Here is a 15,923-nt window from a genome sequence, read left to right on the forward strand (position 1 = left end):
GCCACCACACTCCCAAGCGGCGCACTGTAGCAGTGTGCCACCGGGCCGGCCTAGATTTCTATCAATTTTGATACAAGGTTTTATGTTTTTGCAAAGCATTGTGGATATTTTAGTAGAAAATAGAGTGTATCTTAGACTAACCCAATGTTAATTTTTACATATGTCTGATGCACATTTTTCCCTCCATAGAACAGTATATGTGTTACACATATTCGTATAAAGCAATGATTTGGTTTTCTGCTTTTTTCAGTTACTACTGTATTATAAGTAGTATTCAATATTTTACACAGTCTTTCTTCATTAACAGCTATATAATATCTATCAAGTGAGGTTATAATAATTTACTCAACTACTGTTGGACATTTATTATAATAATTATTATAATTGAATATTAATAGTTGAATATATCTGTTACAAAGTACTTGTCAATGAATGATATTTATTAAATACATGATGTATCAAAAATTGTGTTAAGTATTTGCTGTGATTTATTCAATATTCTCAATAATTCTAGGATGCAGATAATGTAATTATCTAATGTATATCTCAGGAAACTGAGGCTCAGCAAGATTTGGTAACTTGCTCAAGGTCACGCAGGCAGAGCACAGTCAAGCTTGGGTTTTGCCTTGGGGACAGCAGCATTTAAGGGAAGAGAAGCCCCAGAGGGAGATAGTAAGGGTGTGGGCAGGCACAGGGTATGGTATGCCACAGAGGTGGTGACTTTCTGCAAAAGGTAGTAATTTCCACTTTCCCTATCTGACAAATAAGGAAACTGAGGCTCTAGGGAGTTAAGAGATGTAAGCACAGTCTCAGAAACCCCAGTCTCCCTCAAAACCCCAAGGGCTTTTCATCATGCAGTTCTGTCTTTTGTGCTAATTTTGGGCCCTCCCCACCATGAACCTTTAGATAAACTAGACAAACAGGTGAAGGGTTAATTTACACATAGGGTTTCCCATAGTGCAGCCACCTCTTTCTCTCCTCTTACCCCACATTCTGGAGAAGCAAATTATTTTAAGACTCAAATAACTTAGATTCCCACTAACTAAAAATTAAAAACCCAAGTAGCTGTTGTTACTTAATCAGAAGGCACAAGAGAAACTTTAACAAGCAATGGATGAGCAATTCTCAATGCTTTTGAGAATGCCCAGTGCTGAGAAGGCCGAGATTCTGCCTCAATCTATTTAACAACAGGTATAAGGAACTTTCATGTTTTGTTGAAAAGTGTGCTTTAGTCATTCCAGGGGCTATTACTATGAAACCTGGAGGTTGTGAATGTTGTTATTGGAAAATACCTCTCTTGGGGTGCTTATCACAGAATAGTGTCTGTCCACCTGAGGTTGCAAACCATCTGTGCAACAGAAAGCAGATCTCACCCACACACCCACCCCTGTACGCGTCAGGCACAACCACACCATGTAGCTCTAGGAACCCACTCAGTGCAGAAGACTGCATACTCTCTTAAAAATAGGAATACAGCTAAAGGCAACCTCCTTGTAACTGTATATTTTACAAAAAGGTCCAAATAACTCTATATTTAAATGAAATTTACATTAAATTAAAATGCACATCCTTAGTCATTAGGGAAATGCAAACAAAAATCATGATGAAGTAGCATTATAGATCCACCAGAATGACTAAAATCAAATACACTGACATCAAATGTTGCCATGGATATGGAGAAACCAGAACTGTCACCCTTGTTGATGAGACTGTAAAATGGCAAAATCACTTTGGTAGAAGTTCTCACAGTTTCTCACAAAACTAAACAGACACATACCCTATGACCTAGGAATTTCACTCCTACTATTTGCCTAAGAGAAATAAAAAAATATATGTTCACAAAAAGGCTTGTATAAGAATGTTCGTAGCAGTTCTATTCATAGGAATGGAACACAAGAAGCATCCCAGGTGTCTATTCATCAGTAAGAGAAAGAAAAACAAACCCTAGTGTATCCATAAAATAAACTCCTACTCAGCAACAAAAAGAAACAAACTCTTGTACATGAAAACATGAATGAATCTCAAAAAGCATTATGCCGAGTTAATGAGCCAGCTACAGAATGGTACAAACTGTTTGGTTCCATATACACAAAATTCGGAAAAAAAGAGAAACTAGTCTGTGGTAGAAAAACATCAGGACAGTGGCTGCATCTGGGGTGGTGGTCACAGGGATTGACTGAGAAGTTACATGAGAGAACTTTCTGGACTGATGGTGATGACCTATATCTTAATAACAGTTTGGGTTATACAGGTGCATGCATTTGTCAAAACTCAGTGAATGTACACTTAAGATTTATGAATTTCATTATGTGTAAATGCTACATAAGAAGTAAAAGAACTGTAACCAAATATTGAACTGAAGTCAATGATGTTCATGCTGAATTACCTAGAAGTATGCTGATACCTGCAGTTTACCTTGAAATGCATCAAAAAGAGGTGTTCAGAAGTATATGCTAAATTAAAAAAAGAGAAAGAAGGTGAACTGATGGGTGAGGTGAGGGAGGGATACATGAAGAGAGATATATATCTCCATATCTATATATGTATATGTGATAGTTATATAGCAAGCACAGTAACATGTTAGTAGCAGAATCTTCATGGCGGAGAGATTTGAAGGTACTGAAAGAAGTTCATGGAAAGTTTCCTATTACCTTTTAATTCTATTTTTCCATGAACCTGAATGCTTACTGTAAAATCCTTTCAACTTTGCTGAATATTTAAAAATTTCCATAACACAATATGGGAAAACATTTGAGTCCAGGGCATAATCTTGACTGTGCCCAAGATGAATGACCTAGGGGTCCATGGGCTGGAACAGTGAGGTGCCGGGAGCAGGCTCCTTTAGGGGAGGGGAGAGGCAGCACTCTTGGTGCAGGCAAGGGCAGAGGGAGCTGTGGCAGAGCCAGCTGCAACCTCTCTAGAGCCACTAAGTTCCAGTACTCCCCACCCGGCTGGCCCCGCCTGCCTCACCTGGGCTCATGGAGCCTTTTCAGTGCCATTGACTGACTCCTCCCACAGTCCAAAGCAGGGTGGCCTCTGGGTGTCCCCACAATGGCCACCCACTGGAGGGATTTTAGGGTACTGGGAAGTTCTCAGCCCATCTTTCGTCACGTTCCCACCTGCTCATGGGTCCTTCTCGTGGGATTGTCAATATAACCACTGTCCTTCATCCTACTGGAATATAAGCTCTGTGAAGGCAGAGTACCCGCAGTCACTGCAGTACCCCACTAACGCATAGAGAAGCACCCAGGACACAGTGAGAGCAAAGACATGTTGGTTGACGAAGGCTTTCCTTGACAAAAATCAGAGGAAGTAAAGGTTTGGGGATTTAAGTGAATAAACACAGACAGACTGAAACAGTAAAATCTGGATGTGTGGGAGAGAAATGTGTACTGTTTTTGAGGTTAATAACCAAGACAAAAATAAATGGACTGGAACTTTCCAAATATTTACAATTAGAATACTGCCTTTGGCACATCTCAAATCTATCCTGGAAAATTTGCTAGGAATATAGATTTGCATATGGGTAAGAGCATGTCATGCTTTTCAAATGATGGAAGAAAGCCCTGCTCTCCTATCTGGAAAAGAACTGAAAGGGCAGATGATTTGCGGCCAGCTGAGGAACAAGTTTCCTGAAAAGAGAACTGATTTTGGAGGAGAATTACACTATTCTTTCAACCAACTCCTTATATGTTGGAAAAATTCCAAACTAATAAGTTGCGTGGAAAGCTATCAGTGCGATAAGATTCTCACTCAGGGCTAGAAATATTAAAAAGATGAACCCACTTTCTGGAGTGTATGAGGGCAAATTAAGACATTCAAGCTAAGAGAGATTTCAGTGAAAGAGTTCCAAGATGTGCAGGTCATGTTTTCAAGCGTCAAGATAGACTATAGTTTGAATAAACAGGAACCTGAGCAGCAATTTAAAAAGGACCAAAAAAAGATAGATTACAGCTTTCTTAATTTCACTTCATCTCAATGGTTATAAAAAGTCCCATACCATTGTCTATTGTTTCCATGCTTTTAATCAGCATTGTGAGATTATATTTTCTAATGAATAGTTTCTTTGTAAATTAGTTTAACACATTTGGGTTGTGGAGGTCAGTAATCTGCTTCCAAATAAAACTAATAATTTTAAAAATGTACAAAAGAAAAAAAATAATAATCTCTCCAAAAGTAGAATAAATGAGATAATACCTTTATGAGCATAAAACAGTGAAATAGAAAATAAAGCTACAACATATAGGATCAACAAAGGGAAAAGTTGGTTGTTTGAAAACTAACAAACCAGATAAACATCTAGTTTAACACATTTGGGTTGTGGAGGTCAGTAATCTGCTTCCAAATAAAACTAATAATTTTTAAAATGTACAAAAGAAAAAAAAATAATAAGCTCTCCAAAAGCAGAATAAACAAGATAATACGTTTATGAGCATAAAACAGTGAAATAGAAAATAAAGCTACAACATATAGGATCAACAAAGGGAAAAGTTGGTTGTTTGAAAACTGACAAACCAGATAAACATATGGTGAGATTGTACAACAACAGAGAAGGGAGAAGGCACAAAAACCAATCGTAGTAATGACAAATGGGACACAACTACAGATCTCACAGAAGTTAAAAAGATAATTAGAGAATAGTATGAAAAACCTTATACCAATAAATTCAAAATCAAATAGAGAGATTCCTAGAAAAATACAATTTACTAAAACTGACAGAAAAAGAAAAAAGCCTAAATAGTCTTAAAACAATTAAATTAATTAAATCAATATTTATAATTTTTCCCCAGACCTAGAAGTTTTCAAATAATTTATGAACAGAAGCTGAGAAAGGGGGAAAGGAGGACAGTGACAGGTTGGGTAACAAATACGGGGTTACAGCTAGATAGGAGGAACAAGAGCTAGTGTTCTATAGCACCGGAGGATAACGTATAATTAACAACAATTCATTGCGTCCTTTCAGTTAGCTAGAAGAGAGGATTTTGCATGTTCCCAACACAAAGAAATGACAACTGAGAAAATGAAAAGTATATACATACATCAGTTGTTGCCAGGGTTTCAGGGGATAAGGGAGGAAGGGAGGGGTGAACAGGTGGAGCCCAGAGGAGTTTTTAGGGCAGTGAAACTATTCTGTCTGATACCGTAATGGAGAATACGTAACATTATGCATTTGACAAAACCCATGGAACTGTACAACACAAAGAGGGAACCCTAATATAAAACTGAGTTATTAATAATGTATCTATCAATGTTGGTTCATAATTGTGACAAGTGTACCACACTAATGTAACATGTTAATAATAGGAGAAACTGTGTGGGTGGGTGTAGTATGTGAACTGTACTTTCTACTCAATTTTTCTTTAAAGCAAAAACTGCTATAAGGTCTATTAGTAATAAATAAATAAATAAAGCCAAGTGACTGAATTGGGTTGGTTGATTTTTAGGGTTGGAGACAGGTGACATTTTTAAGGGCTGCACCCTAGAGCACCCCATTGCTTTGATACAGGGTAGTGAAGAGGAAAACAATATGCTCCAGTGGTAACAGGTCTTTCTTACAGGAAAGGGAGACCATTTTTAAAACAATTTTATTTCAAGTGAGTTATGGTGACTTTGAAAACTGGGTTTGTTTTGTTTTTGTTTTCATGTTTTACTTTGCTTTTTGCTTTTGTCTGAAACTCTACTGTAGTAATAGTATAAAATGTAAACTAGGCTAGAACTTTTCCATTCCCTATGTGAGTCATGATTGATTAGTAATTACAACAGGGAAGAAATACAGCAAGGATAAACACAACCAACAGAGAACACCAGGACCTCAACCTCTTCCACATCAAAGCCGTTTTCTAGACTTACTAACATTCTCTCTGCTGAAGATGTTTATATGTAATGAAATGACCAAAAATAAAAACAAAAAATAATTTATCAAATTCTTCCACAGAATAAGAAACCATTCCCCCAAATAACTCTATGAGACCAGTAAAACTTTGATATAAATCTAAATCAATGAAGTAGAAGAATGGAAAATAATAAGCCAATATATATATAGCACCCTGCCCCCCCCCAAATGCTAACAGTCAAACCCAGGAAAATATAAAGATGACAATACAGCATAATAAAATTGTTTCTTAAGCATGCAAGGGTGGTTAGTTTAACATTAGAAGATTTACAAAGGTTATTAATCCAATTAGCAGAATAAAGAAGAAATATCATAAGATTATTTCAATAGATGTGAAAAAATTGATAAAATTCACCTAGCAATGAAAAAATACATTAAAAAGTATGAGCTCCTTTAAGAAGTAAAGTGTATTAAAAACTTCAGCAAACATTATTCTTAATAGTGAAATGTTTAAACTAATTCTTCTTAAAACCAGCAATAAGACAAAAGAACACTTTCTCTGATTTCTTCTATTCAAACTGTATTGGAGGTCCTAGCCTTTGCAGTAAGACATGAAAAGAATAAAAGGAGTAACAATTGAAAAAGAAGAAATAAAGCAACATTATTTGCAGATAATTGTCTATAGAAAAAAACAATCTACAGACACTTTTAGAAGAAAATTTTTTACAGTCAGATTTATATACATAAGTCAACTGCATGTACAATAAACTATTAACAAAAAAATTTTTTAAATATTCTTTTAACAATACCAGCGAAATTATAAAGTAACTAGTAATAAATCTATCAAAAATGTAATATGTAGGAAGAAAATTATAAAACTCTGGAAGACACTGAGAAGACTAAAATCTCTGAAAGAGAGGCAGATCTATTCTATAAATATGTCACATTTTCTGCAAATCTATAGATTTAATATACTTTCAAAGAAAATGTAAGCAGATTTTTTTAATTGTGGTAAAATATACATAACAAAACATTTACCCTTTTAGCCATTTTTTAAGTGCACAGTTCAGGGGCATTAAGTGCACTCGCATTGTTCCGCTTCTGCCACCACTATCCACCTCCAGAACTTTTCCATCACCCCAAATTGAAACCCTGTACTGTCCATTCTCTATTCCTTTTTGCTCCTGGTAGCCAGTTTTCTATTTTCTGTCTCTACAAATTTGACTACTCTAGGTACTTCATACAAGTGCAGTCTTACAGAATTTGTCCTTTTGTGTCCACAGATGTTTTGTTTTGTTTTGTTTTGTTTTGTTTTGTTTTGGGGGAACCTGACAAACTGATCATGGAAATGCAGAAGACCCAGAATAGTCAACACATTTCTGTATTATATTTTAGATATAATGATATAATATAATAATAGCAATATTTTATTATAAAGCCAGGATAATTATAACAGTCCATTGTTGGGTTAAGGACATATAAACAGACTGAGTACAAAATAGACATCTGTGAAGTGGACTCACATATATATGGAAATTTATAAATGCCAGAACCAGTATTGCAGATCAATAGGAAAGAATGGCCAATTTGGTAAATGGTGCAGGAACAAATGACAACCTCTAAGGCAGAAAAAAAAAACAAATTAGACCCCTTCCTCAACCCAGAGACAAAAATTTCTAGTGTATTCCAAGAATTAAATGTGGGAAGTGAAACTCTCAAATTTTTAAAAAATATATACTTGATGACCTCATATGTTATGCTTTATTTATAAAGCTAAGAGACCATGCTACAAAAATCAATAAAAACAATCAAAACCATGGATCCTGAAGCCAGACTGTCTGGGTTCAAATCCCAGCTCTGCCCCTCACTAACCATGTAACCTTGAGAAAAATACTCAATCTCTGTGCCTCAGTTTCCTCATCTGTGAAATGAAAATAAGAACCTGCCTCATGGGGTTTTTAGGATTAATACCTATAAAGTGCTTGGAACAGTAAACATATAATGAAGAAGGAACACAGGCAGAATAGAACTAGCAATGTCTTAGCTCTTAAGTTGGGTAGCGGGTACGTGAGCATTAATTTGACATACTTAGATATTTTTGTATACTGCTCATCAAATATTAAAAATTTCGAACAAGCATAAGTTGTGCCATGTCAAGGCTCTGTAACAAGACACCAAAGGCAGGAGACAGTGGCAGCCTGAGCAGTACATACCTGGTTCTCAGCGGGTCACCCACAGACTCAGCCCAGTTTTGGAGTAGACCACAGAGTGGTTTTTCTTCATACTGTTTGGTGTATTGAGCCAGCAGTTCCCGCATCACAACCTGTGCAGAGTTTATCACTCATCAGCCATGTCTCAGAAATGTAAAAATGCCAGAGTGTCTTTACATGCTGCAGCCAAATAAGATCTATTTGCCGCTAGCAAACTCCTTAGGAGGAATCAAACACAAGACCCCACCCTCCTAGGGGCCTCCATTTTCCCAGGGCAAATGCATGGCATTTACCTCACTTCCCTCCATCCCTCCAACTACCTACTTACCACTCTCTCCCCTGGCCTGGGTCAGCCTCTAACACTGGTCCTGGGACCAATCATTTTTGTTGACACTTCAGAGGAAGAATGCATGGCATTTACCTCACTTCCCTCCATCCCTCCAACTACCTACTTACCACTCTCTCCCATGGCCTGGGTCAGCCTCTAACACTGGTCCTGGGACCAATCATTTTTGTTGACACTTCAGAGGAAGCCCACTTGCCTTCTGTGGGCCAGAGGGCTGGCCTGTTCTCTTTTTTCCTCTGACATTCTCTGGTCAATTAAGCCTTTGAGGAATAGCATTAGAATGTACAAATAAAACAATCTCCCTAATCTCTTCCCTCAGCAGCTTTCAAGTTACAATCTGAGCTTAAAATGCTGCATGTTTTTCCAGGTGTGTTCAAAGATGTCCATGGTTAGCTCGCTACAAGAATGTACAAATAAAACAATCTCCCTAATCTCTTCCCTCAGCAGCTTTCAAGTTACAATCTGGGCTTAAAATGCTGCATGTTTTTCCAGGTGTGTTCAAAGATGTCCATGGTTAGCTCGCTACAGAGAGGGGCTCACTGACAGTTAGCAACAACCGCTAGGAGTGTGGCTGAGGCTACCTTGGGCCNTAGTTTAACACATTTGGGTTGTGGAGGTCAGTAATCTGCTTCCAAATAAAACTAATAATTTTTAAAATGTACAAAAGAAAAAAAAATAATAAGCTCTCCAAAAGCAGAATAAACAAGATAATACGTTTATGAGCATAAAACAGTGAAATAGAAAATAAAGCTACAACATATAGGATCAACAAAGGGAAAAGTTGGTTGTTTGAAAACTGACAAACCAGATAAACATATGGTGAGATTGTACAACAACAGAGAAGGGAGAAGGCACAAAAACCAATCGTAGTAATGACAAATGGGACACAACTACAGATCTCACAGAAGTTAAAAAGATAATTAGAGAATAGTATGAAAAACCTTATACCAATAAATTCAAAATCAAATAGAGAGATTCCTAGAAAAATACAATTTACTAAAACTGACAGAAAAAGAAAAAAGCCTAAATAGTCTTAAAACAATTAAATTAATTAAATCAATATTTATAATTTTTCCCCAGACCTAGAAGTTTTCAAATAATTTATGAACAGAAGCTGAGAAAGGGGGAAAGGAGGACAGTGACAGGTTGGGTAACAAATACGGGGTTACAGCTAGATAGGAGGAACAAGAGCTAGTGTTCTATAGCACCGGAGGATAACGTATAATTAACAACAATTCATTGCGTCCTTTCAGTTAGCTAGAAGAGAGGATTTTGCATGTTCCCAACACAAAGAAATGACAACTGAGAAAATGAAAAGTATATACATACATCAGTTGTTGCCAGGGTTTCAGGGGATAAGGGAGGAAGGGAGGGGTGAACAGGTGGAGCCCAGAGGAGTTTTTAGGGCAGTGAAACTATTCTGTCTGATACCGTAATGGAGAATACGTAACATTATGCATTTGACAAAACCCATGGAACTGTACAACACAAAGAGGGAACCCTAATATAAAACTGAGTTATTAATAATGTATCTATCAATGTTGGTTCATAATTGTGACAAGTGTACCACACTAATGTAACATGTTAATAATAGGAGAAACTGTGTGGGTGGGTGTAGTATGTGAACTGTACTTTCTACTCAATTTTTCTTTAAAGCAAAAACTGCTATAAGGTCTATTAGTAATAAATAAATAAATAAAGCCAAGTGACTGAATTGGGTTGGTTGATTTTTAGGGTTGGAGACAGGTGACATTTTTAAGGGCTGCACCCTAGAGCACCCCATTGCTTTGATACAGGGTAGTGAAGAGGAAAACAATATGCTCCAGTGGTAACAGGTCTTTCTTACAGGAAAGGGAGACCATTTTTAAAACAATTTTATTTCAAGTGAGTTATGGTGACTTTGAAAACTGGGTTTGTTTTGTTTTTGTTTTCATGTTTTACTTTGCTTTTTGCTTTTGTCTGAAACTCTACTGTAGTAATAGTATAAAATGTAAACTAGGCTAGAACTTTTCCATTCCCTATGTGAGTCATGATTGATTAGTAATTACAACAGGGAAGAAATACAGCAAGGATAAACACAACCAACAGAGAACACCAGGACCTCAACCTCTTCCACATCAAAGCCGTTTTCTAGACTTACTAACATTCTCTCTGCTGAAGATGTTTATATGTAATGAAATGACCAAAAATAAAAACAAAAAATAATTTATCAAATTCTTCCACAGAATAAGAAACCATTCCCCCAAATAACTCTATGAGACCAGTAAAACTTTGATATAAATCTAAATCAATGAAGTAGAAGAATGGAAAATAATAAGCCAATATATATATAGCACCCTGCCCCCCCCCAAATGCTAACAGTCAAACCCAGGAAAATATAAAGATGACAATACAGCATAATAAAATTGTTTCTTAAGCATGCAAGGGTGGTTAGTTTAACATTAGAAGATTTACAAAGGTTATTAATCCAATTAGCAGAATAAAGAAGAAATATCATAAGATTATTTCAATAGATGTGAAAAAATTGATAAAATTCACCTAGCAATGAAAAAATACATTAAAAAGTATGAGCTCCTTTAAGAAGTAAAGTGTATTAAAAACTTCAGCAAACATTATTCTTAATAGTGAAATGTTTAAACTAATTCTTCTTAAAACCAGCAATAAGACAAAAGAACACTTTCTCTGATTTCTTCTATTCAAACTGTATTGGAGGTCCTAGCCTTTGCAGTAAGACATGAAAAGAATAAAAGGAGTAACAATTGAAAAAGAAGAAATAAAGCAACATTATTTGCAGATAATTGTCTATAGAAAAAAACAATCTACAGACACTTTTAGAAGAAAATTTTTTACAGTCAGATTTATATACATAAGTCAACTGCATGTACAATAAACTATTAACAAAAAAATTTTTTAAATATTCTTTTAACAATACCAGCGAAATTATAAAGTAACTAGTAATAAATCTATCAAAAATGTAATATGTAGGAAGAAAATTATAAAACTCTGGAAGACACTGAGAAGACTAAAATCTCTGAAAGAGAGGCAGATCTATTCTATAAATATGTCACATTTTCTGCAAATCTATAGATTTAATATACTTTCAAAGAAAATGTAAGCAGATTTTTTTAATTGTGGTAAAATATACATAACAAAACATTTACCCTTTTAGCCATTTTTTAAGTGCACAGTTCAGGGGCATTAAGTGCACTCGCATTGTTCCGCTTCTGCCACCACTATCCACCTCCAGAACTTTTCCATCACCCCAAATTGAAACCCTGTACTGTCCATTCTCTATTCCTTTTTGCTCCTGGTAGCCAGTTTTCTATTTTCTGTCTCTACAAATTTGACTACTCTAGGTACTTCATACAAGTGCAGTCTTACAGAATTTGTCCTTTTGTGTCCACAGATGTTTTGTTTTGTTTTGTTTTGTTTTGTTTTGTTTTGGGGGAACCTGACAAACTGATCATGGAAATGCAGAAGACCCAGAATAGTCAACACATTTCTGTATTATATTTTAGATATAATGATATAATATAATAATAGCAATATTTTATTATAAAGCCAGGATAATTATAACAGTCCATTGTTGGGTTAAGGACATATAAACAGACTGAGTACAAAATAGACATCTGTGAAGTGGACTCACATATATATGGAAATTTATAAATGCCAGAACCAGTATTGCAGATCAATAGGAAAGAATGGCCAATTTGGTAAATGGTGCAGGAACAAATGACAACCTCTAAGGCAGAAAAAAAAAACAAATTAGACCCCTTCCTCAACCCAGAGACAAAAATTTCTAGTGTATTCCAAGAATTAAATGTGGGAAGTGAAACTCTCAAATTTTTAAAAAATATATACTTGATGACCTCATATGTTATGCTTTATTTATAAAGCTAAGAGACCATGCTACAAAAATCAATAAAAACAATCAAAACCATGGATCCTGAAGCCAGACTGTCTGGGTTCAAATCCCAGCTCTGCCCCTCACTAACCATGTAACCTTGAGAAAAATACTCAATCTCTGTGCCTCAGTTTCCTCATCTGTGAAATGAAAATAAGAACCTGCCTCATGGGGTTTTTAGGATTAATACCTATAAAGTGCTTGGAACAGTAAACATATAATGAAGAAGGAACACAGGCAGAATAGAACTAGCAATGTCTTAGCTCTTAAGTTGGGTAGCGGGTACGTGAGCATTAATTTGACATACTTAGATATTTTTGTATACTGCTCATCAAATATTAAAAATTTCGAACAAGCATAAGTTGTGCCATGTCAAGGCTCTGTAACAAGACACCAAAGGCAGGAGACAGTGGCAGCCTGAGCAGTACATACCTGGTTCTCAGCGGGTCACCCACAGACTCAGCCCAGTTTTGGAGTAGACCACAGAGTGGTTTTTCTTCATACTGTTTGGTGTATTGAGCCAGCAGTTCCCGCATCACAACCTGTGCAGAGTTTATCACTCATCAGCCATGTCTCAGAAATGTAAAAATGCCAGAGTGTCTTTACATGCTGCAGCCAAATAAGATCTATTTGCCGCTAGCAAACTCCTTAGGAGGAATCAAACACAAGACCCCACCCTCCTAGGGGCCTCCATTTTCCCAGGGCAAATGCATGGCATTTACCTCACTTCCCTCCATCCCTCCAACTACCTACTTACCACTCTCTCCCCTGGCCTGGGTCAGCCTCTAACACTGGTCCTGGGACCAATCATTTTTGTTGACACTTCAGAGGAAGCCCACTTGCCTTCTGTGGGCCAGAGGGCTGGCCTGTTCTCTTTTTTCCTCTGACATTCTCTGGTCAATTAAGCCTTTGAGGAATAGCATTAGAATGTACAAATAAAACAATCTCCCTAATCTCTTCCCTCAGCAGCTTTCAAGTTACAATCTGAGCTTAAAATGCTGCATGTTTTTCCAGGTGTGTTCAAAGATGTCCATGGTTAGCTCGCTACAAAGAGGGGCTCACTGACAGTTAGCAACAACCGCTAGGAGTGTGGCTGAGGCTACCTTGGGCCAACCTGCCCCCATCGAGCCTCCAGCTGCTGCCAGCAGTGAGTGAGCCCAGGAAGACCAGCAGAGGAATCACACCTTGAGAACCCCACTCTCACTGCCGACCTACAGAGTCACGAGCAACAAATTGTTGCTTCAAGGCACTAAATTTGGGGGTGGGTTGTTATAAATCAACAGGTAACTGATTCATTCTCTTTTGAGTATCAATTTTAGGTATTTCTTCCTTGTTTTATATGCATGTTCTTATATAGATTATATAAATTTATATATGCTTTCAATCAATGGTATTTCATAAATGATATTTTTGGTTTGCATTGCTATATAGGATTCTATTTATCTGTTTAATGGCTGTATAATTTTCCTTGGGTAAATCATAGCTAACTAAAGATTTTCATTTGGTTGGATATTCAGGCTGCTTCCAGTTTTTACAACGTCATAATAACCTTGATATCAATATATTCAGACAAATAGCACTGTCCTTTTTTGGATTGTTACTGGAGAATAAATCCCCATGAGCTTGGTTGATACAGAGGTGTTTAAAGAGCATTCCCCTGCCTATGAGAGGATGCTGAAAACCTGCCAAGGCATTTTTGCCTAGGGGAGCTTTATTGGTGTCATGGACAGAGCTGGGTGTGCAACACATGGTACGGTCTCACCAACAGAGGACAGCACCACACCCAGTGTCCTGTCAAATGCCATGTGGTCGGGCCGACCCCGTGGTGCACTCGGGAGAGGGCGGTGCTGGGAGCGCAGTGGTGCCCGCCGCGGGTTCGGATCCTATATAGGGATGGCCGGTGCGCTCACTGGCTGAGCGCGGTGCAGACCACACCAAGCCAAGCATTGCGATCCCCTTACCAGTCACAAAAAAGATAAAAAAAAAAAAAATGCCATGTGGTCAAACACATGCAGGCAACTGAGGGCCTAGAGCCCAACTCAGTTACACTGAATCTTTCAGGTTCTCCCGGCCCCTGGCCTGTGGAAGGATTACTCTCCCCTGCCCCTTGACATTAGAGGCTTCAGGCCAGTGCATAAGAGACTCAGCCATTTTCTCTTTTCCCATTGCCACAGCAACCTGCAATATTCCAAGCTTTAACTGCTCCATGAGCCTGGGCTCAGTTTGCATTTGAGGCCACCATGGAAATTTTGTGTATAGATGCAGGCACCAGTTCATCTTGCCATGATACTTTATTATAAACTACTTGCCTTTAGTTTCCTGGAAGTCTTGTCTTGAATTCTTGAAATGATGCCTCTAGATAGGCTACATGATCCATGACTTAACTTCAGAATAGTAAAGGGAAGGTTACAAAATATTTATTGTCAAAAAGAGGGCATTAGGGATTGAGAATCACTGCATTATGGGTCAAAGAACTCAAACATTTTTATAGCTGTTACCATACAAAATAAATATGAAAATAAAACACTGCCAGCAGTGGGAAAAATGGCAGAAATAAACTAAGTTTAACTAGACATAAAATTAAAATGATACAGCAATCAAGTTTAGTTGCACTAGCATCGCTAGGATTAACATTTACATTTTTTGCTCTTGCAAATCTATTAAATTTATGACGGCTCTAGCTCTATCTCCTCCTTGCTACAGAAGCAACATCACTCCAACTGTTAAAGGATTACTTCCTCTGATTCCCGCCCCTCCGCGGCTTTGCCTTGCCGTGTTCCCTCCCACGGCATGCACTGCTACCTGGTGGTACAGGGCTCCACTTGTCTGCTGGCTTTTCGTCTTTCTGCGGCCTGGGGTGTAAGTGCCAGGAGGTCAGAGTGTGTTCACCCTCTGCATCAGACAGTGTGTGATGCAGAGTCAGGAGCTGACGAATCATCCTTGAACAAGTGAGCGAATAAATAAATCCCCTTCCTGTTTTCAGTATCTTCTCTACTATGTTCAGTTTCTTGATAATCTCTGTTAGCTTTTGTCAGTGCTTCCACCTTTTCAATTTATACAAGTTAAACTGGGAGAAGTAACTTTAACTAGAATTAAAATGAGAATATTAGAATAATCAAGTTCAGGTGCTAAACTAAGAGAAAGGGGTCCAGTCCAGTGTCACAAAATCCGGTTACTCATTTCAGATCTTCGTTTCTTTTTCTTTCCTTCTTGCTCCTTGCTTTTGGCATCTCTGCTCTTTTGGTGGAGCAGTCACCACCCAGACGGGGCACTCAGCAAAGGCACACTTGTTTCACCTCACAGATGAGCTACCCGATACCTTGTAACATACTACATATTGTACATATATGCAAATTCCTCAGTTTTCTATTTTAAAATAACTACAGACTCACAGAATTTGCAAAATTAAAATAGTACAGAGTTTCTCTCCAGCCTTCACCCAGATTCACCCAAAAGTGATCTCCTACATAACAATAGTGATTATCTAAACCAGGAAATTCAATAAAATTTTTATTCTTTGAATGTTTTAGTAGTAGTAGAGATTTCATTATTTTTGTAAAATGAAACACTACGTTTTGCAATACAAGTGATTACATCCTTACTTAAGCCTCGTGTTTTACTTATACCAGA

At 37.4% G+C, this 15,923-nt stretch overlaps 1 protein-coding gene across 1 annotated transcript in view; it reads right to left on the reverse strand.

Moving 5' to 3' along the window:
- The window catches only part of LOC103603109 (acyl-coenzyme A oxidase-like protein), a 175,874-nt gene that overhangs the window by 77,556 nt on the left and 82,395 nt on the right, over nucleotides 1-15,923 (reverse strand). Inside the window, exon 5 of the mRNA XM_008587582.1 lies at nucleotides 12,722-12,835. Coding sequence (XP_008585804.1) covers nucleotides 12,722-12,835 — 114 coding nt within the window. The remainder of the gene's footprint in view (nucleotides 1-12,721; nucleotides 12,836-15,923) is intronic.

Source organism: Galeopterus variegatus, unplaced genomic scaffold (assembly GCF_000696425.1).
Source record: "Galeopterus variegatus unplaced genomic scaffold, G_variegatus-3.0.2 Scaffold4457, whole genome shotgun sequence".
NCBI classification, from domain to species: domain Eukaryota; kingdom Metazoa; phylum Chordata; class Mammalia; order Dermoptera; family Cynocephalidae; genus Galeopterus; species Galeopterus variegatus.